This window comes from Sorex araneus, chromosome 2, assembly GCF_027595985.1.
Source record: "Sorex araneus isolate mSorAra2 chromosome 2, mSorAra2.pri, whole genome shotgun sequence".
Lineage (NCBI taxonomy): Eukaryota > Metazoa > Chordata > Mammalia > Eulipotyphla > Soricidae > Sorex > Sorex araneus.
Window position 1 is genome coordinate 46,314,778 of NC_073303.1, and position 27,978 is coordinate 46,342,755.

General features: G+C 47.8%; 1 protein-coding gene across 3 annotated transcripts in view; it reads right to left on the bottom strand.

Annotated features, from left to right (window-relative positions):
- The window catches only part of AUH (AU RNA binding methylglutaconyl-CoA hydratase), a 136,546-nt gene that overhangs the window by 71,582 nt on the left and 36,986 nt on the right, over window positions 1–27,978 (bottom strand). For 2 of the 3 annotated variants that reach the window (XM_055126387.1, XM_055126390.1), the window contains 3 exons: window positions 21,977–22,063; window positions 5,875–5,967; window positions 4,072–4,128 (listed from right to left, as the gene is read on the bottom strand). In XM_055126387.1, the coding sequence (XP_054982362.1) occupies window positions 4,072–4,128; window positions 5,875–5,967; window positions 21,977–22,063 (237 nt within the window). The remainder of the gene's footprint in view (window positions 1–4,071; window positions 4,129–5,874; window positions 5,968–21,976; window positions 22,064–27,978) is intronic. The other variant, XM_055126388.1, reaches the window with a different exon arrangement.

Sequence of the window (27,978 nt, forward strand, 5' to 3'; positions counted from 1 at the left end):
AGGAAAGTAATGACCTGTAGGATAACTTTTGTGTAGGGTAACATAGCCTCAGGTAGTTTAGGTTTACTGGGTTACTCCCATTACAGTGCTCCCATTCCTCTGTGTTTATTTGTAACTTCTTTATGTTCTGTTGACTTGTAAAGATTGTTTTTATCATCTCCTTGAGTCCTTTGCATAGTTTATTCAGAGCCATGTCCTTTAGCACAGGAAGACTGTAGCAAATCCTATGCTTTGTAACCTGGGAGTCATTTGACTCTACATGATATTTTCCTCCTGGGCATCTGTTCTCTCGACCTAAGCCTCAGCTGCCCTTACTTCCTAGCACCCTCAAAGGCAGGGTCCTGACGAGGGACAGGATGGACCCAGGGCAAGCGGTGAGTTGTGTGCTACCCTGGCATCGAGATGGGCCTGGCCAAGGTGCCTAATGCTTAACTATAAGCTAAGAGCTTGTCATGGACAGATGCTGTCATGATCCAAAAAGTAATAACTAGATTCAGACCCTGCTAGGGTTAGAAATGATTAATCTGGCCTGAGTGCTGTAGTCTGAGTCTGTGGCAAGATGTTGCCAGGAGAGCTGCCTTGCAAGCCTCAATGTATCTCTTACTGTGTCGATACAAAAGTAACTAGTATTAAGATGTTGATGGAGTTTTTGGACTGAGGAAAAGAGAAAAACACTGTAAGAGGTATTTTGCCTGTGGGCAGTCAGGGAGGGCTTTGGAATGCCCATAGGTGGGTTTCCTTTGAAACTGGTGGGCCCTCAGGAAGGGCTTTCTTATGTTGATTCTGCTACCAGAATGTGTGTAGCCCAGAGCATAAGGTAGAGAGAGACAAGTAGGGGGAGAGACTAGTGAGGAGGGAGCAGAATCCAGAGAGCAGGGATGGAGGAGGGAGGAGCTGGGAAGGAAGAGTGCTGAGATGAGAGAGAAGAAAGACTGAATAAACAGTAACTAATCAGCAACCAGCTGGGTCCTCGCTCTTCCTTTGCCTGTCCTTGGCCAACAGCCATTCTGATCCAGCCATACACGGCGGCTCGAGAGCACTGAACGAGGGCGGTGAGACAGAGACGCCCGGAGAACCCGAGAGCACACACCCTCCAGCATGGGAAGCTTTTTACAATGACTTTCATGTGCTGATTTTACTGCCACTTTACTGTACAAATCTATTGTTTGCGGGAACTTTGTTGTAGGGTCTTTAGGGTTTCTAAATATAGTATCATGTCATCCACAAATAGTGAAAGCTTGACTTCTTCCTTTCCTATCTGGATGCCCCGGATATCTTTTCCTGCCTAGCTGCTCTGGCAAGTACTTCAACTGCTATACTGAATAGAAGTGGTGAGAGCGGGCATCCTTGTTTTATGCCTTACCTTGGAGGGAAGGCTTTTAACTTCTCCCCAGGTTGCTGTTTCTTAAAGGGAATTTCATTTTTCACTACTGAGAAACAGGAAGTGTAGCTTCTTTCCTAAGGGCAGAAATACTACAGAACAGAATAGGTTCTGCAGCACACTGGCAGGAGGGTACTGAGGGCTTAGCTACTTTTAAACTAACTAGAGCTTTAAACCATTCACATTATATTTTGTATGTTGTAATATTTTTCTATAATGCATGTATACATACATATATATACATATATATGTACACACACACACATATATATACATACACTGGTTCAGTGTAGGATAACATTGGGTTTGTCCTTTCAGCCTTGCTGCAGGGAACTTAGTTTACCTTAAAGCAATGTCCTCTCTGTATGGACACAGGAAGACAGTTAATGTTATGCTTTGTAACTTGGGAGCTGATTGACTCCAATAATATTTACTCCCGGGCATCTGCTTTCTCAACTCAGTTGCCCTTAGTTCCTAGCACCCCAAAAGCAGGGTCCCAGTGAGGGATGGAATGGACTCAGGGCAAGCTGTGAGCTACCCTGGCATCCAAATGGGCCAGGCCAAAGCGCCACAATAGTCAACTGTAAGTTGAGAGCATGGTCATAGACAAATGCTGCCATGATCCAAAAGTAACGACGAGACTAGGACCCTGCTGGGGTTAGGAAGACTAACCTGGCCTGAGGACTGTGGTCTGGAATATACAGTGAATGTCCTCAGGAAGAACAAAACTTTCAGTTTGATATATCTCTTACTGTGCTCATACAGAATGACATTGCTAGAAATATTAGAAGCAAATTTACTGTCACTATTTAAGTGGATTACTAGCCGAGAAAAGAAGAAAATGACACACCCTGGATGGGATCCCGCTCTTGAGCAGATCTCCTAGTAATCTGGAATAATCTCCTCAGGTGAGATTTTGTTAATCTCCTGGAGGAGTGGTCTTACCCCTCTTTGTTGATTTGTTAATGTTCAACCCACCTTGTGTCACCGTCCTATGTGACTGCGGTATAAACTAAGACGGTAAGAGAAGCAGAAAGAAGACACAGGAGAAGACACGGAAGCAAGGGTAAGCCACAGAAGAGGAGAGAAGACACAGAAGCGGGAGAGAAGACACAGAAGAAGAGAAGACACAGAAGCAGGGGAGAAGACACAGAGACAGAGAGAGGTCAGAAGAGACCAGAGGAGAGACTAGAGAGACAGAGACAGAGATAGAGACAGAGCGCCACCCTGAGAGCCTGCAAACAACAAACACACATTATCGCACCCTCCCGAGTGCATGCCTTTGTACCTTTTACAGTTCAGTATAATAGTTCATCACACCAACTTTCTAAACCGTGTCTGCTCTAATACTTGTCTTCACGTCTCTCACAGGGCTCCGGAGGCCTCAGCAAGCCATGGTCCTCTTGGACGCAGAGACACGTTGCTTCAGTCTGTCTCTCTTCCACTTCTGCGTCTTTTCTTCCTTCCAGGACTCTTCTCATAAGATTAAAGCTTCCTTCAGATAATCCAGCTTAATTTACTTTTAACTCCGTAAAGACGTTGTTCCAGGCCGGAGGGATAGGTAGAGGGACTAACTTGCATGCACAATCTAGGTTTGATATCTACGGTCCCCAAAGCACTGCCAGATGTGATTCCTGAGCACAAAGCCAGGAGTAAACCCACCCAACCATCCCCCCCCCAAAAAAAATACTTTTTCTAAATTAAGCCACGCTTCTCATGTTCTGTATTCTTGATGGGGGCGGTGGGGGGAGGGGAGGGTGCGTGCAGAGAGAGAGTGTTTCAACCATTCATTCAACTACAGTCAACTGCCTTCCCAATCACCAATAAATCCTTACTTTTCAAAGAACTTTTAAAAACATTCATATTCTTTTTCTAAGCCTAATTTTATCTTACTTGCCAATTAAAACAGCATTTTCATATACCTCTAATGTAAGAAACTTCACCGAGTCACTGTCATGACTCCTATTCTACTCTCTGCCTCTGTGTCCTCCTCAGAACGCATACCCCTATGACGATACGACAGAGCGGCAATGCAGCCTCGTGAGGACCAAAGGCGCCTGATGTGTCCCCACATGCTGCCTCCGGACTCTGACCCCACTGCTGCTCTTCACTCACACACACATCCTCAAGCCCGTCTGTCTCTTGAGAGAACGCCACTGTCCAAAAGGAACATCCCCAAATAAGATCTGGCAGCGGGAAACGTGTCAGGCACATGAGCTCATCTTCAGCGTGGGAAATGCCTGCCTGAAAGGGGTCCCAGAGAAGCGGGTCCCTGTCTTCTAGGCAGCAGCAGCCTCACAAGCAAACCAGCCACTGCCCGCGTGTCCTGAGCCTGGTCCTGCCGTTGCCACAGGGAGACAAGAAAGGGGGCGGGAAGCCGGGGACACGCGAGTGTCCACTACGTGGAAGTTTGGGAATATCCGTACCCTCCTTCCCCAAGTGACAGGAGCAATGACCGAGACGCCCGGAGAGCCCCGGGAGGGCGGCAGCCCAGCTGCCCCCGCACACTCACCCCCAGGCTGTGCGCCTGTCGGGGGCTTCCTACAGGAACACAGAGAACACGCTGTGCAAATACACAGAAGCGAGGGGGTCTCTGGGCCAAACCCATCCCCCCAGCCTACTGTCCCCCGTGCCCTGACTGGAGCAGCAACAAGGGCTGACCCTGAGGGGAGGGCGTGGGAAAGGCCTACCTCCGCCGGGGATGATCGCCAGCTTGGTCTCAACCAGGCCCATTTTGGCAGAGGAAGCTACAAAGGAAGGGAGAGAGTTCAGTAGCATCTGTGTGAGCGAATGTCAAACAGGGCGGGGAAAGTCAATCGAACAATCTACAAATACCCACTCACTAACCAAAGTTACGTTGCAAACACTTTTCTAAAACCACTTCAGAGGTACCGAGTCATGGAAATGAGTAGTGCACTCAAGGACACGTATGACAAGACCCACCGCTTTCTGTTAAAAATGACTTGGCGGTAAATTCACTTTTGAGCAGCAGCGTCAGGGTCGTGACTATCTACCTAGTGCTGCCAGAGCATTCTGGAGACTTAGATGCCATTAGTCAGTCAGAATCAGGAGAGAAGCTGGATCTGACAGGTGCCCAAACAGGCGTCCAGACCAAGAGCTCAGCGGCTCATGTCAGTGTGGGGCCTTCTCACAGACCGCTTGGCTGTTCTCACAGCTGCACCAGGTTCCTCTTCTCTTTTCTTTTGTTTTTATAGCTACTTAGAGCGTCTTAATTATTCTTTCATCTGCATATTCAAACGTAGTTGGGCTAGTCCCACACCCTAACTCCCAGGAACTGTTCTCTTCAGAAATGAATTACACAGTCCTGAGCTTTGCCTGCTTCAAATCCAGTGATTTTAAATCAGGAAATTAACCATCAAAACTCAAGTGCCAAAGAAAAAAAGAAGTCGTGAACTCGCAAATTACAAATTCCTCCCCACAAAAAGGGTCACCAAAACCTTAATAAAAACGCACTGTTGCTTCGTTCTTAGTTGTGGTTAGGGGGCCACAGCCAACAGTCCTAGGGGCTTGCTCTTGGCTCTGCACTCAGGGTCACTCCTGGCGGGCTTGGAGGGCTTTAGGGGGTGGCAGGACTGAACCTGCCATTAAGACTCCATTCTTAATACCACCTGGTCAGCAGTGGCAGGCAGCAGACCAAGGGGACAACAGTGTGGGCACCTGCAGACCCCACGCTGTCTGCCAGCCCTGATGACACACGTCCTGGCATCACCAGGACCATGTGTGTGCAGTGTTCCTGCGGCCACAGGGGGCAGGGCTTGCACGGCACCCTGCTTGGCCACAAAGCAGGGCTTGTGGCTTCCTTTCTCCCCCCTGTGCTCTCCTGCACCGCAAATACCAAGTTCCCGGGGCCGTGGGCCCATCAGAATCTTGGGAGAGACCGCTGCCCATGGACGGCTCCTCCTTCTTCTCTAAGGGCAACTGAGAGTCCGGGCAGGGGACCGGAGTGAGGTCCAGTGGGCAGGACACTGGCCTCAGGTTTGATCCCGGCATCCCCTCGGTTCCCGCGAGCCCCCCAGGCGTGATCCCTGAGCAGAGAGCCAGGAGTCCGGCCTGAGCACAGCCAGGTGTGGCCCAAAAACAAACAAAAAATGGAGACTGGACAAAGCGCACTGTAGGCCCAGCCCCGCAGCCAGCACGTCCCAGGAGAAAGCTGACCACACCCGGCCCCGCCCGCTCGGACACAGCAGAGTCCGCTCTCCTGATTAAAATGTCAAGCATTTCAAAGGTCCGAAATCATTCCTCCCATAAGGAACTGACGTCTCTCTTTGATCGCAGACTAATGATATAAAAAGCTGGGAAAAAAATAAAACAAATAGCACTTCAAGTATTTCATAAGCCCAGTAGAAACTCTCTGTAAATACTCTAGGGGCCCTCAGGAGAGAAAGAAATACTGAAAACTGACTCAACAGTAAACACAAACTTCATTTTTTTTTTTTTAATAGAGAGAAAGTTAGTCAGGGACTCCATCTCACCTGCTACTCGTATGTCACAGGCTAAGGCCAGCTCCAGGCCCCCGCCGAGGGCCAGCCCGTCGATGGCCGCGATGGTGGGCACCGGGAGGTTGGCTGGAAAGGAAAGGAACAAGTCACGGCTTCTCCGGGAAGAGGCGGCTCGCGTGCACCTCCCGTCGCGGAGGGAGAGGGTTCCAACGCGGGTTTCACCTTGCCATGAGCAAAGTGAGCACTTACTTCACGGCAGTCTTCAAGAATAAGCAACAATAAATACAAAAATAATCAATGCAGTGTTTCATCACATACATGGACCTTCAGGAGGGGGGAGCAATAGTACAGTGGGGAGGGGGCGTGCCTCGCCTGGGCTGACCCAGGTTCCATCCCCAGCGCCCACAGGGTCCGAGAGCCCCACCAAGAGTGATCCCTGAGCGTAGAGCCAGGAATAAGCCACAAGCACCCCAGTGTGGCCACAAAACAAAACAAAAAAAGGTCTAAGTAGGAGCCGGAGTAATAGTACAGCAGGTAGGGCATTTGCCTGGCACACGGCCGACCTGGGTTGGATCCCCGGCACCCCAGATGGTCCCTCAAGCACCACCAGTAACTCCTGAGCACAGAGCTAGGAGTAAACCCTGAGCACCACCGGGTGTGGCCAAAAAATACAAATAAAAACATGTAACTTTAAATTCTTCTATATCATTGAAATACTTCCCTGAATAATTTTCATTAATAGAATTCCACTCTGACGTCTTAACCGTCACACTTGCATGTTTTGTTCATACAAATCTCAAGCTGAAATGACTGTAGTACAAACTCTGCAGCCCGCTGGGTGTTTAGAATCACAGGCACGTTCACGCAGGACAGCAGCCAGCTCGCGGGCCGGCACCGGCCCGGCACTCGCGCCGTCAGGTACTGCTAAGTACAACCGTGGACAGGAATAAGCCCCCCCCCCCCCCCCCCCCCCCCGCCCAGAGAGAAAGCACTCAAGAAAGCTCTGGGGACTGCCCAGAAAAGCACAGCTGAGGCTGAGGCCCAGAAACCAGGCTTGCTCGAGTGCAGAAACCGTATTATTTTAGCAAGGACTTCTGTACAGTATATGGATTCCATCTTTGTAAGTGACTTTTTGAGTCAGTAGATTGTTCTACGAGGTAGAACGGGAAATTAAGACACCATCCTGTCTCTCCCTTGTGTTCAGACAGGCAAACACAGAGACGTTCTCTCCCTATACTCAGAGACATTCCTGCCCCAAAGCTTCTTAAACTGATACAAATTTGGTGAGCTGCACCGAGTCTCATTCCTGCATAACGAACTCGTGGGGTGACACATACTCAGAGCAGGCAGGAAGGTCAGGAAGGCTGCATGCAGATTCTGCCCACTAAGGTCAGTGATTCTCTGGGAGAGCAGGGGAGATACAGCACTGGGAGCAGCATGTCACTTAGGACGTAATGCACACTTTGTGAAAAAGAAAAGGAAAAAAACAAAACAGAGAGCAGCTACATCAGTGTCTGCAGTCAGGAAAGGAGCTCGGGCCAGAGCGAAGCACAGCGCGCAGGGCGTTTGCCTTGCCAACCCGGGTTTGATTCCAAGCATCCCACATGGTCAGAGTGCAGAGCCAGGAGTAACCCCCGAGCATCGCCGGGTGTGACCCAAAACACAAAAACAAACAAACAGAAAAAAAAACAAAACAGGAAATAAGCTTCATGAAAAAATATTCTCTAGTGTTATCTGACCCCCCCCAAAAAAAAGAAGGAGGGAGGGGGGAACGGTAAATAAATGCAGTGCTAAACTAACAAGATTTGCTGCCAGGGCCACTGCCAGCGAGACAGGGCTGCCGTGTGACCCGCCCCGGCCCCTTCCTTCACGCAGATCTTGCTGCACTCTGGGCTCGAGACCCCGTGAGCCGCCCGCCCTGCCCCTCACATGCCCCTCCTCCTCGGGGCGGCTGTGGCCAGGATGGCACGCATGTCACCAGGCCTCGGCCCCTGGACGGGCGCCCCTCGGGCTCCAAGCCCTCAGCACCGTCCATCTCGTCCCCAGCCCCCTGCTCGGGGCCCTCTGACTGCCCCTCCCACCTGACGAGGCGTGCCCCACTTTCTCCTCTCAACAGAAGTCCTGCCGCCTCACCCCCAGCCACGGCCACCAACCCCACCAATGACGCCCGGGCCTCTAGCTCTCCCTGCACCTCCCTGACGGGAGGCACTCAGGGGGAGGGGCCACACGGGCACTGTGCTGGCCTGACTCTGGCCTTGGTGCTCAGGGATCATTTCCCACTGGTTTATGGGGACCCTACGGGGTGCCAAGAAACAAAACTGGGGCCGGCCACATGCAGGAAGCGTCCCCAGTGTCCCGCTCTCCACTGCCCACTCCTGTAGTTGGAATTCTGGCCCCACACTTCTCTGCCTTCTCTCTCCTTCACCTGCAGGCCGCCCTCCGGCTGCATCTTCCCTCCACCCTGGCCACAGACCGTCTTCCTACAGCACAACACAGGCACAGGAGCTCCTTGCAAACACGGGATAACGACAGACTTGATGTTTCCGTCAAAAACGGCGAACGCTCAGCGTGGCAGAGAAGGCACACGCTGAATGAAGGCTGCCACGCTCCCACGCTCCTCGGCGCCCAACACACGCTCTGGGCTCCAGCTCAGACATCTCAGAACTCGCCCCATGCACTCCTCGGCTGACCCCACGGTGTCCTGGGGCACCGCTCAGAGGTCCCTTCCTTCCACTTCCCCACAGTCCATGCTCACATCTGCAGTGCTCGAGCAAACGGCCTGCTCAGAAATCAGTGAGCAGTCCATCAAAATGGTCAGTGACATCCTTCTTCCCACGACGAGGCAAATCTCAACGCTTTTCACTGCCCCTTTTCTCGCTGACTAAATCAGTGTCTGCCCTACTTTTCATCATAAAGCACCTCAGAGGTATATGCAGGTCAGATTCCTGACAGCTGTAAAGCAGCAACTGTTAGAAAAATCTGGTTTACCCGTGTCTATGCTCACACAATATTACGCACTAGCAATGTGCCCTAGTTAAATACGACACAAACCCAAAGTGAGCATCTGACACGGGGGGGGGGGGGGGAAATGAATAGACTCGCTTTATCTGGGGAAAATACAAACCTTCAATTTATAAAAATAATACAGAATACCTGCAAATGTCAATAAAGCAAAGCCAACAAAAATAAGGTGTGCCTGTATGCTTCTCACTGAAGGCCTGAAGAAGTAACCCAGGCTATGCACAGAGGCGGGGGGCAGGGGAGGCTAGGGGGATACCAGAGTTCTTCAAGGTGGAAGATGTGCACGGAGGAGGGTTGGGGGATCGGTCACTGTATGACTGAGAAACAGGAAACTCTGTAACTGTATCTCACAGTGATTAAAAAAATAGTACAAAAATAAAAATAATAAAATAAATATTCTAAATTATTTTTAAAAAAGTAATGTGGAGTTTATGCCCAATTCAATCAGCTTAGTCAACAGCTGAATAAATAACAGTACTCCTACATTAAAAAAAATAATTATTTAAAATGTTGAGAGTTAAGGATCTGTAGATGTTACTCAGAGGTAGAGGTTTTGCCTTGAACATGTGAAGCCCTGAGTTCAACTCTCAGCCCCATCACTCGAACAAAAAAAGCAAAAGCAAAAACTCTAGCAAAATTTCTCAAGACAATATTCAACATTATTACCTACTCAAAATATCACTGTCACTGTCGTCCCGCTGTTCATCGATTTGCTCGAGCCTCACCAGCAATGTCGCCGCTGTGAGACCTGTTACTGTCTCCATGTGCCAAAAACAGTAACAAGCCTTAGATAAAACACAGAACACAAAATGCCAAGAAGGTGCAATTCAAATGTTCCCTCATTCCCCCTACACACACACAAAAACAACCTACATTTGTAGTGTGATTTGTTTTGGGGTTTTCTGTAGGTAAGGCCCTTGTCTTGCACTCGCCACTCTGGGTTCGATCCCCAGCACCATAATTGTACCCCGAGCCCAGAGCTCAGAGCCAGGAGTAAGCTGTGAGCACAACTGGATATGGACCCAAAATTTTAAAAAATAATAATAATAATTAAAAAGTGCTCAAATAAAGACCAGAAAGACTGCTCAGTGGTTGGAAACCTGCCACAGGTGGGTGGGGGGGGGAGGGCAAAGGGTGATTAGGACAGAGAAGGGACCAGTGTGGGGAAATGTACACTGGTTAAGGGAAGGGTGTTCCAACACTGTATGACTGAAAGGAACAACTTCTAACTGTGTATCTCACTGTGATTCAACAAAAAAAAAAGGAAAAGAAAAAAATAATGAAAAAAGAAAAGTTAATCAGAAAACTTTTAAAAACACTCAAATTATTGAAGAGGCTGACTACTTGACAACTGAATATTAACAAACTTAACATTACAAAATAAATCATTAAATGTTTTCCTACTAAAGAAAGCAAAGCTTCTTAACAGTTCAGTAACTATTTTTAAAAATCACATATCCTGAAATTCTCTATAGAAAGCTAGTGTTTCTCTTCTATATGTGTATATACATATATGTACATATATGAATATGTGTGTATATATCATCAACATCATCCTGTTGATCGTCAATTTTCTCGAGCGGTCTCAGTCCTCCATTCGTCCTAGCCCTGAGATTTCAGAAGTCTCTCATTATTCGTCCTTCCCAATGGTGCCACATTGGAGGCTCTTTCAGGGTCATCTCAAAGCACAGGCTAGTTTGACAGTTAACAACCTGGGAGTAGTTAGTCTAGAAGGATATTCAACGAAACACATTTATGAAAGGTAGATTATCAGTTTCAAGGCTGAGGAATATCACAATGGCAGTTGTGTACATGTGAGAGTGAATGAAATCAGAACTGCCACAAGCGATGGTGATTCCAACAGTGAGAGGAAGAAATTATGACTCACGTATGTTTCGCAACCAACAGAATCAGATACTATTTTGAGTGGAGTAGCAGGAAATGAGCCAGGTATGACAAAGAAGATAATGATCCTTTGAAATGCTCCTAAAAATATAATTAAAGGAAACAAAAGTTTGCCATTTCAAAAGAAAAACAAAAACCAGTTCAGGAGCTGCAGGAAAGGTCGGGATGGTCTCTGAGGGTGAGGAAGACGCCCACTTCAGGACAGACCTGGGCAGACAGGAAGTGGAGCTGTGCCCCGGGCTCTGGGGAGATCCACTGCGTAATGAAGGTTTCCAGGGAGCACCAGAAAAATCAAGCCAGTCTGACTCGAGAGAAAAATCTACTGCCAGCCAATGATTTTTCTTTCATTTTCTTTGGAGATTAGATTTGGCCTTCTGGAACTGTGAGTTTCCATGGATGGTCTTGGTCGACATGATGAACTCAGACAGTCTCTCACCCTGATCGTTCCATTCTAGTCCATGGGACCCAATGTGTAGCTCTTGGCAACCTTCTTGGTCCTATCTTGGCATTAAAATCACAAACAATGATCTTGTAGAAGGTGTGGTCTTCTTTATAGAACCTCTCCAGTTCCATGTAGAACTTCTCAATTTCTTCTTCATCATAGTTGGATGTTGGTGCGTAGACGACGAAGATAGAAACTGCAGGCAGTGAGCCACATCTATTCCAGCGTAATCGTCCGATTCAGGTTGTTAGACATTCCAATGAATCAATGGCCAAGTTCCTGTTGACAAGGACACCAACACCACCGACGCAGACATGGGTGACTCCCGGTGGACAGTTCCACAATGAAATTGACCACATCATATTCAATCGAAGGTTTTGCCTGACCGATGTCACTGTTGTCCCAAAATTCCAAACGTCATCGGACCACCATCTCCTTCGTGCAAACTTCTACTTCACAGAGCGGGGAGAAAGGTCTGCAAAGTTTAAGTCTACAGGGAAGGGAACTCCCAGAATGACCACCAACTGGGAGCTCTTTGGCACTATTGTGGCAACAAGGGAAGATGCTGTCCTTGACAACATCGACGAGGAATACAATTGACTGGTTCAGCACCTCCATGACTGCACGAAGAATGCTGAGAGTAGGAAAGCCACAAACAGATGCCTATCTTTGGAAACTCTTGAGTTCATTCGTCAACGTGGTTTGGCACGAGCCTCAGGCAACCACAAGCAAGCTAATGTCCAAGCTCACAAAGCTGTGAGCTGCGATAAAGGAAGACCTCAAAGACAAAAGAGCAACAACGTCGGCCGAGAAGCCGGGAAAAGTATTCGAAACACTTGCCTGTCCTTCGACAACTACAAGACCAAGATGACTGCCCTCCGACATCCTGATGGATCTATCACATCTTCCAGAAAGGCAATGGAGAGGATTATTCACGACTTCTACTCGGATCTCTTTGACAGCCACGTCCACCTGCCCACATACCATATTCCACAGGATGGATATGTCGTTCCCAACGTGCCTTCCAAAATCTGACATGCCATTTCGTCGGTAAAGACATGTACAGCACCTGGTCCAGACAAGGTCAGACCCAAACACCTGAAGAATCTGCCACCAGTACTCAACAATACACTGGCTCGGCTTTTCACAGGCTACCTGTCTGAATGCAAGGTTCCGTCCCAGTGGAAAACCAGCAGGACCGTCCTGTTGTACAAGATGGGAGACATCCACATCGTCAACTATCGCCCAATCTGCCTGAGGTCTGTCGTCTACAAGTTGTTCACTCGTGTCATCCTGAATAGAATAGGCAGAACACTAGATGAAGGACAACTATGCGAGCAAGCCGGGTTCCGAAAAGAATTCAGCACGAGACCATATGCACACAGTGACCAACTCATTGAAGTTTCGCGAGAGTTCAAGATGTCACTCTGTCTAACGTTCATCGACTTAAAGAAGGCCTTTGATTCTGTTGAGACTGAGGCAGTCATCGAAGCCCTAGCCAAACAGGGTGTTCAAACTCAGTACATCAAGATCTTCTGCAAGCTTTATTACGGATTCAACACCAGAATCTCCCCATTCTACAAGAAAGTGATCACTGATGTAAAGAGAGGGGTTCGGCAGGGCGATACCACTTCATCAAAACTCTTCAGTGTCACCCTCGAGAACGTCATGCGACAGCTGGAATGGGAAGGAATGGGAGTGAAGATAGTCGGTCGGCAACTACACCACTTCCGCTTCGCTGATGACATCGTTCTCATAACGCCAAACATTAGCCAAGCGGCACAAATGCTGACCGACTTCAACCGCAAGTGTAGAAAGGTCGGATTGCAGCTGAATTTCAACAAGACGATACTCATGAAAAAGCAAACTAGTTCCTGATATTCCATTTGCTCTCAATGGAACGAACATCTCCAAATGCAGCAGCTATGTGTACCTCGGTCGAGAACTCAACTCATGAGGAACAACTTGGCGCCAGAACTGTACAGGAGAAAGAGAGCAGCATGGAGCGCCTTCAAGAGCGGCGTCGAAGAAGTGCTTAAGAGGACAAAGAACCTCCAGCTCTGGGAACGTCTTTTCTTCGACTCCAACATTCTTCCTGCACCAACATACACCTCAGAGACCTGGGCCCTACACAAACAGGATGAGAATGCTATTAGGGTATCCCAAAGAGGAATCGAAAGAGCTATGCTAGGAGTATCACGTCTCATTCAAGTGAGAGAAGGAATCTGGAGTTCCAACCTCCGTGGATGGTCAAAAAATCAGGGACGCTGTCTTGTTTGCTGAGACATCAAAAATCAGATGGGCCAGACATGTAATGCGATTCAGAGATGACCGCTGGACTAGAACTGTTACCGATTGGATTCCACAGGACGTCAAAAGACTGTGTGGCCGCCCACCAAGATGGTCAGACTTCTTCATCAAAACCCTGAATGAACGGTTTGAGGCTCTTCCTGTTCCTGGAGCGAGCAGATATCATTGGGCTACACTAGCACGCTACAGGGACAAATGGAGACGTTACTGGTGCCCCCCAGCAAATCAAAGATCAAGGGGAAGACAAGTGATACAAGTGGTTTGTTGGGGGGCCACACCTGGTGGTATTCAGGGCTTACTTCTGGCCCTGTGCTCGAAAGAACATCTGGGATGTCCAGGGTGGAACCCCAGCCCACCGCATGCGAGGCGAGAGCCCTCCCCACTGCCCTCTCTCTAAAGCCTTAGTCCCAGCACAAGCCGAAAGTTCCCACCTGGAGCACCTTACCGTGCTCTTCAGTGCATGCCCGTGGTACCTCAATACACTGTTCTTAAAAACCATGGCCCCATTAAAATAAATATAATAATTTCTACAAAAATGTAACATGTTTCTGGATCTTCTACAAACTGAAATAAGTCAAGAAATATAATTAAAAGAAAAATGTTTGTGGGGGGCGGAATGCAGCCGGAATCAGGTATTTGGGCACCCGGCTGTGTTCAGGGGTTATTCCTGGCGGAACTTGGGAGACTGGCTAGGATGCCAGGGATCACATGCAAGGCTGGTGCCCTGACCCACAGAGTAGCCTGAACAAGTGTCACTCACATGCAAAGAGTGCTGTGACTCTTGTAATTATCTTTCCAGTCCAAGAAATAGAAAATCAAAAGTTATCGAATGATACAAACATGAATCCATTTAAACTGATTTTGAGAACACTGAGAGGAAGTAGAACAGAATGGCTGAGAGAAGAACATAAAGCTGAAAACACACCAAGTCTATCACCGCTCACAGGAGTAAGTCAGCAGAACATTTTAAAGAACCAGGATCAAAACGAAGGAAAGGAACAGGAAGTTCATGCTCTCATTTCATAAACTTACAGTAGCAAAGATAGTTAAGCGGGGGCTGAGGATGTGACTTAGTGACAGAGCACTTACCTTGCATGTGTGACCGTGTGCACTCAAGTCCAAGCACCACCAAAAAAATTTTAAATGGGGTACAAAAATAGATCCTTTATTAAAATAAACACACCAGGGGGTATGGTGCCACTAGCAGGTCAACCCGTACCTGCAGGGCGAGTGCATCAGAAGCCTGATGGTGTCTTCTGGCTTCCTGATACCCCAAAATACACGCTGTACCTTTGGCCAGATCCCAACAACTTGGGACCAAGTTTACTAAGAAACTGAACGGCCAAAAGTGATGTCTGAGTCAAGCCCACACGCCACCTCCAGCTCAGCTATATAAACTTACTTATTGGCCTTATTTCTGAGACCCCTAAATAAATCTTGAAAGAGCTCAAAAGCCACAATTAGTCTTGGACCCAAGCATGGCTGAACAGACAGGGGTAAATCGGAGGGGGGAGGTTGGTCTGGTGCCCGCCCAAGCAGAGCCCCGGGCAGCCGCTTGCTTCCACAATCAAAAATCACCCCCATTACCCTGGCCTGACTCCACCATCTCAGGACAATGTAACCTACTGAAAATTCAGGCATGCAGGTTTTGTGACTGAAATCTCCAGGCTTTCTCGGAGCTGGGTGGGCTACCTCCCCCCGCTTCCCAATACTCCTGGAAGCACCGGCAGTCACCCCCATGAACCAACTCCAGTGCCGCCATGTCAGCTCTACTACCGGCCTTGCTTCAGAGACCCATAAATAAATCTCGAAAGAGATCAAAAGTCGCAGTTAATCTCGGACCCACACGTAGCTGAACAGACAGATGTAAATCAGAGAGGGGAGGGTTGGCCTGTGCCCACCCACGCAGAGTCCCCGCAGCCACTTGCTTCCTCAATCCCAAATCGCCACAATACCCCCTGCCTGACTACACTGTCTCAGGATGGACCTCACCAAGATATAATCTGCTGAAAATTCGGATATGCGGGTTTTGTGACTGAAATCTCCAGGCTTTCTTGGGGTCTGGTTGGGCTACCTCCCCCACCTCCTGTACTTCCAGAAGTCTCAGCATTCACCTCCACACCCCAAAGCTGCCACCCAGCTTAAAAGCTACTCCAGCCTCACCGTCAACACCGAAAGCCCTGAACAAACACCAGGACCTCTTAGAACCTGTACTGCAAACCATAATGCTCAAAAGGAAATGGAGAGAGAGCAAGAAGGAAAGTGCCTCCCACAGAGTGAGGCTGGGGGTGGGGGGGTGGGTGTTGGAGGAAGGTGGGAGGGAAACAGGGGATATTGGTGGTGGGAAATGTACACTGGAGGGATGGGTGCTGGCTTATTGTATGACTGAAACCCAATTATGAACAGCTTTGTAATGGTCTATCTCACAGATATACAATTAAGAAAAAATTTAAAGTAACGTGGAGTTCATGCCCAATTCAATCAGCTTAATCAACGGCTGAATAAATAGCAGTACTCCTACATTAAATAAAGAAAATAAAAAATAATAAATAAACCCACCAGCAAGAAAAATGCACAGCACATTTTAAGTACTTTTAAAATATAAAATGATCAAAATTAAAAGGCAGAGAAAATCAAGACTCAACACTTTTAGGAGCATAGGGGGGAGAAAGACTCCAACTCGTTTCCAAAGCAAAACCCAAGACAAGCAGAACATTAAATATCTAAAACAAAAGAGAAAACAATTATTTTTAATGTAGAAGATGGGCACGGTACTACAGAGTCAGATGCAGCGAAAAATACCTTAATAACTAGGGCCACACTGGGGTAAACGCAGTAATGGAACCGAGGACAGGCTCTCTGAAAGCATATTAATAAAGGAGAGTCTGTGATGAAGATGGGGAAGGAATAAAATAACCTACATACCAAACACAACTACAACATACGCTGAAGAAAAATGCAATAAATTCAACCCAGAATAAATGCTAGTCATTCTGTGACCAATATGCAGTCAGCAAGAAAAAAATAACAGGTCCATGCCCCACCGCCAGGGCCGTGTAAGCTCATCCTACCGACCTACTTCCAAAGACTCATAAATAAATCTCAAGAGTTCCACGAGCTTCAAAAAATTCTTGGAACCCTGATCCCAGCTGAGACCTCGTGGGCGCCACTGGAGGGGGCCCGCTCCCCCCAAACAAAAGCCCAGGAGCTGCTCCCACAGTCCCAAGCCACTGCCATGCCTCCAGCAGGGATGCCCAGTTGAATATTCTGGATTTTCTGGAGTGACACCTCCAAAATCCACAGCACTGACATCCCAGCAGGAGCACACAGACTGGACAGGATGCAACGCAGAAGCCAACTAATCTCGACTAACAAAACATTTACACAGGAGGCTTACCTTGCAACAACAGCTTAGTAAACCCTCAGACAAGGATGTTGTCTCCAAGGTGAGATAGACCAATTTTCACAAATTTTCTTCTACAGAAATATTTTTTTATCATTCTATTAGCCACTTAGTGGCAGCAAGCAATATAAAATAAATTATTGTGGCCTATTACAGGGACAGATGTGAAGGGTGGTTAGGAAAATGGAGACAGTGGTAGGGGGGAGGTGACAGTAGTGGTGGGGCTGGAGTGATAGCACAGAGGGGAGGGTGTTTGTCTTGCACACGGCCGACCCGGGTTCGATTCCCAGCATCCCATATGGTCCCATGAGCACCACCAGGAGTAATTCCTGAGTGCATGAGTCAGGAGTAACTCCTGAGCACCCCCAAAAAGAAAAAAAAAATATCATTATGAACAACTGTGTAAACCATTGTATTTAAATAAAGTGGAAAGGAAAAAATACTAATAAAAACACAAGCAAGGGGCTGGAGCAATAGCTCCAGCGGGTAGGGCATTTGCCTTGCATGCGGCCAACCCGGGTTCGATTCCCAGCATCCCATATGGTCCCCTGAGCACTGCCAGGGGTAATTCCTGAGTGCAGAGCCAGGAGTAACCTCTGTGCATTGCCAGGTGTGACCCAAAAAGCAAAAAAAAGAAAAAACACAAGCAAGTTGGGAACACAGGAACAAATATGAATGGCCTAGAAGCCTAAAAGTTCAACAATCAGAATAGAAGGTCCCTCAGAATTGTGCAAGGAATGGAGTTTCTGCATCGTAACGCCATCACCCACAGCCTTCCTAAAAAGACACAGCAATGGGCAGGTTGTGAAGTCCAGGTTGGTCCTTCTGTTTATCTTACGTGCCCCGTCTATGAGCGACATCCAGCCCTCCTTCTGAAATACCATCTCCTCCGTCTCCTCACGCCATCCTGACCCTGGCCAAAGCTGCTGGTGCCCATCTGGTTCTTTCTCAGTGCTACCACGCCTCAGGGCCTCAGACTGTCTCTGAGAAACACAGGAAACCTACCCGGATTCCGAACTTCCCAGGACACGAAGGGTCTAATGACATCAAGTTTACATCCTGAGCCTGCACTCCTGGCCCCCAGCGCCAACTAGAACATTGCACCTGGACACCTACGAGGAATCAACTACCTCCACGTTTCATATGTGAACTCCTGGGCTGTGGAGACGTACAGGGGAAGGCGCCTGCCCCGCATATGCCCAGCCCAGGCGCACCTCGGCACCCCCAGGAGCTCTCGAGCCCCGGCAGGAGCGGCCCTGAGCCCCGAGCCAGGAGTGAGCCCCAAGCACTGCTGGGTGAGGCCCCAAATCAAAACAAAACCAAAGGAACAAAAATGAACATGAACTCCTGCGCTATACACCACGTCCACCTAGCCAAGGGGCGGTCACGAGAGGGGCTGAGCACACAACACGCACTCCGTAGTCGTCAGTCACTCGCTAAGGCAGAAAGAGCGACCAGAAAGCAGGTGCCAGGCTCAGCGTGCTTGCGAGCCTCGTCCCACAGAAGGGGATTCTGGGAGAGGGAGCAACAAGAGGCCGAGTCCAGTCTGGCCCAGAGGAGAGCGGAGGCTGCACCGGCCGCCCCAGCAGCTGCCACCATGCCGCTCGCCATGCCGGATGCACTAGAGGAGGAGAACAGAGACTCTGCCGGCAGGGAGGGAGGTGGCTGGGCACAGCACCACGGGACAGAGGTCTGGGGCCTGCAGCCACGGCAGGAGGCACTGCCCAGAACCACGGCTCCAAACTCCTCTCACAGAGCCTCCCGGGACATCTGGCAGGGGCAGAATGGGTTTTTCTACATGGCAAAGGCTTCGGAACACTGTTGGGCTGGTGGACATCCTATGGCCACTTTACTCGACGGAACAGAACGTGACTTCCCGCTTGAGATGAAGACGACAGAGAGGCTGTGGCTCGCAGGACGCGCCTACTGACCTCAGCCCCAGAGGAACCCCCTGCGCCTGCGTTTCTATTACGCTCGAGCAAGTCTCCCTTCTTTCCCGAGAATTATCTGTGACCTTGTCTGAGCTGCTCTGAGCTCCTCAATTCTAAAATTCAAAACCATACTAAAGATGAAAGAAAGAAGCACTATCCCAGAAAAGAATTTGCCTGAAAGATTTACATAACATTATTCGGGCAGAATTTTTCCACTGCACAAAAATATTTCCTATGTCTTTGCGCTGATAGCTTTTTCCGATCAAAAAATGCACATGAACAATAGGCTTTCAGTCACACAAAAGAAAGCTAACTGGAGAATTTGAAAACTTTCAAAAATTAAATTATCTCCTTTTATAAAACTGCAGTATTAAAAAAAAAAAATTAAAACAAAGTGTTAAATAGATGGAATTTATAATCTGCCACTTTTTAACATAATTACCTGCATTTCAATGCATATTTAGCTCTGCATTCACATAGCTAAATTAAAGCTTTTGCAACACTACTTCATCAGAAAGGAAAGGGAAGCTGGAAGTGCCTGGCATTTCAAGAGGATTACTGTGAAAGGTAATTCACAAAAATACCACCCGCATCACACGAAGTTCTACAATTAAAATTCTAGTGAAAACCTATTTTAAATATTCCTGTATCTTACTCAACAATTATCTGATGTCTCAACTTGAGAGAACTTGGGCCTCACCCATGCCACAAAGTTTCCTTTTGAGAAAATTCTCAAAATGTTTTTCCAGCCCTCCGAGCAACACCATCGAACAAAGTCAGACACTGTGACGCTCGTGTTCTTGCGTCCCAGCGGAGAGTCAGGCGCGGCCCAGTCCCGGGAGAGCAGCTGCCGCCATCTGTGCGAGCGCCCTGCACACTCGCTAAGGCCCAACACTTCAAGACAACCGGCTGCGGCTCAGAAGCAGCCCGTGCTTGACGGGGGAGAGGGAGCTCACAAGGGCGGACCTTCTGTCTGCTTTGTCTGGGGACCACACCAGGCTGTGCCGGCTGACCACTGGCTCTGCGTTCAGAGTCACTTCGGGTGGGGCTCAGGACCATACATGGCACCACGGGTGCGGCCAGCTCCTTCTCAGCGGTGCTAAGCTCCAGCCCCTGATTAACTGACTAAATAGCTGAAAATACAGTTTCTCAAAAAAAAAAAAAAACTCATCTTTTTTGCTTTGTAAAGTACAAAAGAACTAAATTTCATTCCAGTATTCTGAAGTTATTTTAAGAAAAAATTTTCTAAGAAATGAGTAGAAATTTGGTGATTTTGAACATATTATGAGCTTACTTTTTTAGGGGAGCTGGAGGGGGCACACCTCTGGTAACGCTCAGACTTTACTCCTGGCTCTGTGCTCAGGAATCACTTCTGCAGTGCTCCAGAGACCATTCGGGTGCCGGGGGTCAAACCCGGGCCGGCTACGTGAAAGGCAATGCCCTATCTCTGGCCCCTGAATTATTTTCTTCTGATGCCCATTTTAATAAAACAGAGCAGCTTTAAAGTGAGTCACTTTAATGCCGTCTCATTAGAATTAGGCAGAATCACGGCCAAGAATAAAGCCCAGGTGCCTCCACTACCATCCACCCTAAGCCAGCCACTGCTCGCCACGTCAGCAGTTAACTCCAGGAAGCTCTTCTTGACTGAAAGTGAACAACACGCAAACTCTCAGATAAGGACCCAGAGGAAAATTGGAGGTCTAGTTTCATTTGCGATCTGACTCACTAATCAATGCCATTTCACATTCAATGGGTTTAATTCTCACCCCTGAAAGCCCTTAACATGAGGAAATAAAATATGGAAAATTTTAGCCTCTCTTAATGTTTAAGGGAAAAATTAACAGGGGACCAGAGAAATAGTACAGTGTTACAGAGAGGCACTTCCCTTGCATGCAGTCAACCCAGGTTCAACCCCCGACATCCAATGTGGTCCCCAGAGCCCACGTGGTGTGATTCCTGATTGCAGAGCCAGGAGTAACCCCTGAGCATCACCGGGTGTGACCCCAAAACCAAAAAGAGAAAAAAGCATACACATAAAGAAAAGCATTATTCAACAAATAGCAAAAAATAAAGTCTGCAGACCTCAAGGCAGGTTAGACTTATAAAATTATGTAATTTGGCAAATGTAAGGAACATGTTACATTACACACCAAGTCAAATGCAGCTATTAGAAACCACCAGTCACAACACAGTGACCAATACTAGTAACAAAAGGAGAGTGAAGATTAGTAAACCTATTCATTAAACCCTAACACATACCAAAAAAATAGGTGACAAGCAACATGACTAAAAAAATACATAAAACATTCCTAACAAAGGCAAACAAACTCCTTGAACTTACTAATTCTGGCAAAATAACAAAAGCATCAACCAAGTTATGTCTGGAGTTTGAGGCCAGACCTGGAGGTCTCAGAAGCGGCCCCTGCTCTACAATCTGGGCACTCCCAGTGGGACACCAGGCGCGTGGTGCTGGGGAGGAAAGCGGAGCATAAAGCAGGGCCCCCACATTCAGTATGGGAAGGAGGGATGGAGAGATATAGGGAGGTGGGGGGAGGGAGGGATGTCACTGAAGAAATAACTTGAAATTTTGAATAAGACTATGCTGCGCGTTATTAGCAACAGAGTTTAAAGTAGTAGGAGTAAAGTAGATTAATACAGACTAATCTGTGACGTGACAGACTATAATACTAAGTAAACAGCATAAACAGCATATGAAAAATAAACAATGCAAATGACGGGCTGGAGATGTACAGTACTTGCTCTGCATGCAACAGCCCTGGGTTTGATCAGCAGCTCCAAGGGAAAAAATCTGTAACTATATGTACGCAGTGTGTTAAGATAGATAGATACTTTACATCAAAGGCTTGTACCAAGTTATTCTTTGTTTGCTAATAAGTACCTTCACATGCCATGTCATCATACATGAGGATCATCTATAATTACAAGATATTTTCATAATTTTTCAAATAAAACATCCTGTTTTACAGCAATCAGCTATACATAATTATCTAATTATATGTCAACTTTCACCCAAGTTTACACTTAAGGACAGTGTGCAACTTTGGAAATCTGATATTTAAGGTCCTTTTCCACAGGCCGAAAGGAGAACTTAATTGTGCTTACCGACTTCACTAATCACTGCTCTGATTTTGGAGACAAAAGGGCCGACTTCACTGGGGTGCATTTTCACTCTTTCCTTAAGGTCAGCACCTGCAAGGTATTTTTATTATAAATATCATCCAGTTACACACAAAAATTTCAGGCAATTAATTAAAATTTTACACGAAAGCCATATGATAGAGTCACTGGACGCATCTGCTTAGGGAACTGTATTGTCCAGGTACTCCTTCCCAGTAAACACCACACCCAAGAATGTTTGCTCAAGCGCTTCAAGAAGTGGTTCTCTAAAGCTGTGCTCTCTGAATTCCTTTAAAGGCTTAGAGGAAGGAAAAGACTTTGTTTAAATGTTAACTTTCGATAATCACAAGAAACCAAAGCTAAGATACTTTAAGATATTTATTCATATACTTTATAATAAAATAATTCCATTAATTCTAATATGAATGACCACAAATTATGCCCTTCTGTGGTTCTTATAAAAAAAGATGCTGATGGAACGATAGCACAGTGGGTAGGTTGTTTGCCCTACATGCAGCCGACCCGGGTTCAATTCCTCCATCCCTCTCGGAGAGCCCAGCAAGCTACCAAGAGTATCCCGCCTGCACGGCAGAGCCTGGCAAGCCACCCTTGGCGTATTCGGTATGCCAAAAACAGTAATGACGAGTCTCACAATGGAGACGTTACTGGTGCCCGATCAAGCAAATCGATGAGCAGACACCACTGTCACGGGGTGACGGTGACCGTGACAGTGGTGACTTTCTCCACCACTGACTTCATCCCATCAGAGCAGATGCCAACTCAGTGAAAAAGGCAACGGCCGACGTGCTCGTGCTGTGCCAGCCCTCTTGGTGACCACACGTCACATGCGAGAGTCACCGGCTTTAAATTCTAAACAAACTGACAAATTTGGAGTTAAAGTTTATCGTGGAATCGTGACTTTGAAATAGAAAAATAAACACATGGAATTCCTTAGGGATATTTTCCTCTGTGGTTCAACCAGACATTCTTGTAATAAAATGAATTTAGGAACATCAAACCACAGAAAAGAGATCCCCACAAAAGCAGAGAAGCAAAGAAGGAAGTAAACTTCGTATAACTAGTGTACACATGGCTCCTTGCTCTAATTTGTCTACTCTAAGTTGCCCCTAACTAGACCTCACATCAAATGTACACTCTACACTTCCTTATGGGTCTGACAAATGCAAAGGACAAAGCATATGCTTAGAACCAGGCTAGTATCATAGTGTAGAAAACCTGATATTCCTCCAGGAAATAGGAAAAATTAACATTCTATTCAACATATATAAAATAGAAAAGAAAAAGGCAAAAGAACCAGGCTGGAAATAATCTAAATGATATTAAGATTATTAATAAAACTGTAACATACTTATGCCACAGAATGTCATAGACGCAGCATGCAAATGGAGGAATTGGGAGTGTAAATACGGACAAACCACACTGCTGAGGAACACAGATACATGTAAGGCACTCACACTCACGCTGCAAATACGGATACGACAATAACCATCTGCCTAAGTTTTAACCTAGGGATATAAAACACGCATGGGGGCAAGAGGACTCAACTCCCAGGACCTCCGTGGAGAGGACAGGGTGGTCTGTGGGTAGCGAGCCCCAGTCAGATGTCTTCATACACCAACAGTGGCCTTTAAAGTTCTGTAGATACCTACTATGTCTTCATTTTAAGTCTTTCACAAAAAATTAAACTGAACAAGGAAGAAAATGTTGGTAAAGCTGAAAAGCTCTTTGCAATATTAGATCTATTTGTCGAAAGAAGTAACGGTCCAGGAGTGTAGCTCAATGGCAGAAAACACTCCCATACGTGTGCGGCCCTGGGTTGGATCCCAGGCTCCAGGAAGGCAGACAGGCGGGAAGTCTGAGGACTCGCGAGTTTCTAAGCACACTCCTAGCAAGAGACAAAATTAGAGGGGACGGCCTGGAAGGAGGAACACCTGAGGCTTCCCCAGGGAACTCTGAAGGTGAAATATAAAACAGGGAAACCCAAAGAAAGCCAAACAAAGAGGAACTGCTAGAAAACCAAAGTCAAAAAGAGAATCCCGCAAACTTCCCAGAAAGAAGACTGTACTCCCTGGCTTCTCAGTGACCGACGGACAGTGCTTCCAGTAGGGAGAGAGTAAGGGCCGGTCTGAACTCTCCTTCCAGCAACCCCATCCTTCCGCGATGAAAAGCCAGAGACATTTTTAGACATGCACACTTGTCAACAGCAGGCTCGCATGCACAGAAATACTAAGAGAGATTGTTCAGGCAGGTGACATGAGAGTCGTCATCATCATCATCATCATCATCATCATCATCCCACTGATCGTCAAATTTCTCAAGTGGTCTCAGTAACGTCTCCATTCGTCCAAGCCCTGAGATTTTAGAAGCCTCTCCCTACTCGTCCTTCCCAACGATGCCGTACTGGAGGCTCTTTCAGGGTCAGAGGAATGAGACCCAGCTTGTTACTGGTTTTGGCATATTAACACACCATGGGGACCTTGAGAGGCGCTCCCATGTGGGCAGAAACTCCCAGTAGTACTCCCAGAGAAACAACTAAGCTATAGGACATCGCGCAGCCGCAAAGCGGCTGAGTGCTTCCGGGAGCTGGCCTTTAAGTCTCTGGGTGCTGGCCGTTGACAGGATTACTCGGCGCCAGGGCAGTCCCTGGGTGTGATCACCAGCTACTGGGAAATGGGAAATCTGGGCGGAGGAGGCCCAGTCCCCATCCGAGCAGCCTTGGAGGTCTCAGCCCCGCATCCCACACACCTGGGTTCCTCTCCCGGTACCTTCTTGCGTAAGGCTTGTCCAAACATGTGAAGAGGGGCCTTGAGCATGGCTGTGGCTGGGTTCCGGAGGTCTTTGGCTGCCGGGAGCTCTGCTCGGGGTGGGGAGGGAAGGGAAGCTGGAGACCATCCCCTCCGAGGCCGCCCCGGGGAAGACAGCCAGGCGCGCGGGCAAGAGACCATGAGAGTAGATTTTAAAATCTTATTTTTATAGTACTTAGGAGAAACAGACCTAAAAATCAACAGGATGTCTCGATATAAGGCCACAAGGGACTACAGGAAAGGGGCCCGCGGCCCAGGGTGGTCGCACGTGTCTGGAGGAGGGTGAAAGCTACCTGCAGGACAGGCACTCCCCAGGCTGGGGCTCTCTATCTCTCAAGGAAGGTAACGCATATTAGCCAGTAGATTAAGAAGAAAGATTATTGGAGGCCTCCCAAGAGGCACTCACGGGCTCAAGGGGAGTGCCTTTTGTGCACTGGTTTCACCCCTGGCAGGCTGGGGAACCAGAGGTGCTGGGGATAGAACCCAGGTCAGCCTCACACAAGGCAAATGCCCAAACCGCTACACTACTGCTTTGCCCCAAATCAAATATTTTTTAAATATTTCACCAAAGACTTTTAGAAGGAAAACCAAAACTTCTATTGTCAAATAAACTGTGAATATGCAAACATAGGGCAAAGAGTAGAAGCTATCTGAACTATCGCACGCATAACAAAGAGATGAAAAGGAGTAAAACTTGAATAACCACCAAGGGAAAACAAACTCAAAGTGCAGACAGTATCAGTTTTGTTTTATTTCACTCTTCTGGCCATGTCCAACAGTGCTCAGTGATTACTCTGGGCTCTGTGCTCACGGGCGGATCCTGGTGGTGCTGGGAACCACGGGCTCCGACTGTCCGAATCAGGCCTCTCGCAGGCAAAGCACACCCGCAACACACCACTGAAAACTAGCTTTCTGAGCACAACCAGTCCACTTTTGGTGAGAGTATAAGTAATGCAAAACCAATTCGTTGTTTCTAAAGATAAATATGAGTGGAACAACAGCCACCAAAAACTCGCCACAGAAAGCTCCCACTCCAAGCACCAGGACACAGGGACGCCCGCAACAGCCAGGCAAGGACATGCCGAAAGGCATCTCTCGAGAGAAGCGGCATTCCCAACAGCTAAAACCCAACGGCTCTCCAAACACACATCAACAACAGAATGGCGGTCACGAACTAGTCCCACAGAACTAGGATTCCAATCCTCAAAGATGAGCAAGGACCGACCGAATCCACACACAGGTTGCGTCAAAGACAACCTAAGTTGAGTTTACAGAGACACACTGGCTGGCTGTGATCCCACTGGGATGTCTCATTCAAGGTCAGCACCAGGAAGCAATTCATGAACTTCAACACATCACTGAAGCTCTGAGGAAATATTTTATTTATTAGCACTGTAGCACTGTCGTCCCATTGTTCATTGCTTTGCACAAGCAGGCACCAGTAACATCTCCACCGTGAGACTTGTTACTGTTTCTGGCATACTGAATACACTACGGGTAGCTTGCCAGGCTTTGCCGTGCGGGCGGATACTCTCAGTAGCTTGCTGGGCTCTCCGAGATGGACAGAGGAATTGAAACCGGGTCGGCCACGTGCAGGCCCTACCCACTGTGCTATCGCTCCAGTCCATTTTATTTTATTTTATTTATTATTCCTTTCAAATTTTCCACCTGCAATGCCCCTCTCCTAGGACCAGGAGAGAGATGCAGGGCTGGAGTGAGGCTGCCTGGGAACTCGGGGTCAGTCCTCAGCAGCCCTGGGGGGCAGCCACACGCTACAACTGGGGGTGGCCCCGCCACCACTCGGGCAGACCCCAGACAACTAAAGGGAAAGTAAATACATAAAATGGCCTCTCCTAAAATCAGCTTTTAAAAAAATAAGCTCCTTTGATACACATTTTAGGATGATTATGCATTATTTATCTATAATAATTTTAACTTTTATTTTCTGTGGACTGACTGAGCAGGATTTTTTAAGTTATGCGCAACAATAGTATTCTTCACCGCACAGTCCAGACCCCAGTGAAGAGAAGACAGCGACGGCCTCCTCACTGGGAGGCGCAGGTGGCCCCCGGGTCTCACTGCCACAGCCAGCCGTGTCGAATGCGTCCAGCACGTGATCTTATTTGGGACTGTCCAATCCCATCGTTTCTTCTCTTTGTGAACTGCCATTTCCAGCCGTGGGGAGCACCAACGTACTAGAAATCCATTACGCAGAGAAAACCTGTCCAGGAAACAGCTCCTGAGACTGAGGGGGAGGCAGGTCTCAGCAGCCCGGCTCCTGCTGGAAAACAGTCTCACACGAGAGTTCCGCATCAGCAGATCACAAGATTCTTTTAACTCCTTAAAGCTGTTCAAAAAAATCCTCAGTAACAGGAAACTTTTAACAATTCCCTAACAACTCAATTAAGTTGTTTTTAAACTATGCTAAAAGCAAAGAGTTGAAAACTGTCAGAATAAACATACATACCAGTTGAAATCTTCAACATCCTTTTGTTTGTTTGTTTTTTGGGCCGAGCACGATGCTCAAAGGTTACTCTGGTTCTGCACTCAAGAATTACTCCTGGCAGTACTTGGGGGACCATCTGGGGTGCCGGGGATCGAACCCGGGTCAGCCATGTGCAAGGCAAACGCCCTACCCGCTGTGCTATCTCTCCAGCCCCAACATTCTTACTTTAAAGACACCTCACACCACCCCACCAAGGCACACATACATTTTTGTTCTTGTTTTTTGACTAGTTAAAGGCATTCCTCCACCCTCCCCTGAAACGAGGAAGCAAACTAACGTCGAAAATGGCTCGTGTGGGGCTGGAGAGACAGTACAGAGACAGGGGTGTGCCTGGGCTCCATCCCTGGCGTCCATACGGTCCCCCGAGCACAGTCACGAATGACTCGTGAGTGCAGAGCCAGGAATGACCCCTGAGCACCACTGGGTGTGGCCCAAGACCAAAACCAAAGTGCTTCTGTTAGAAGTTAGACCTGAGCATGTTCTAATTCCCACTACAGTTCGTTCGCGGGTTAGAGAGACAGAGCAGCAGACAGGCGCCTGCCTTGCCCGTGGCTAACTACGTCTGATCCCCCCGATGTATATAATCCCCAAACACGAGCAATCCCTGAGCAGTCAGGAGAAACCCCTGAGTGTGCTCGCTATGACCTCCTCACCCC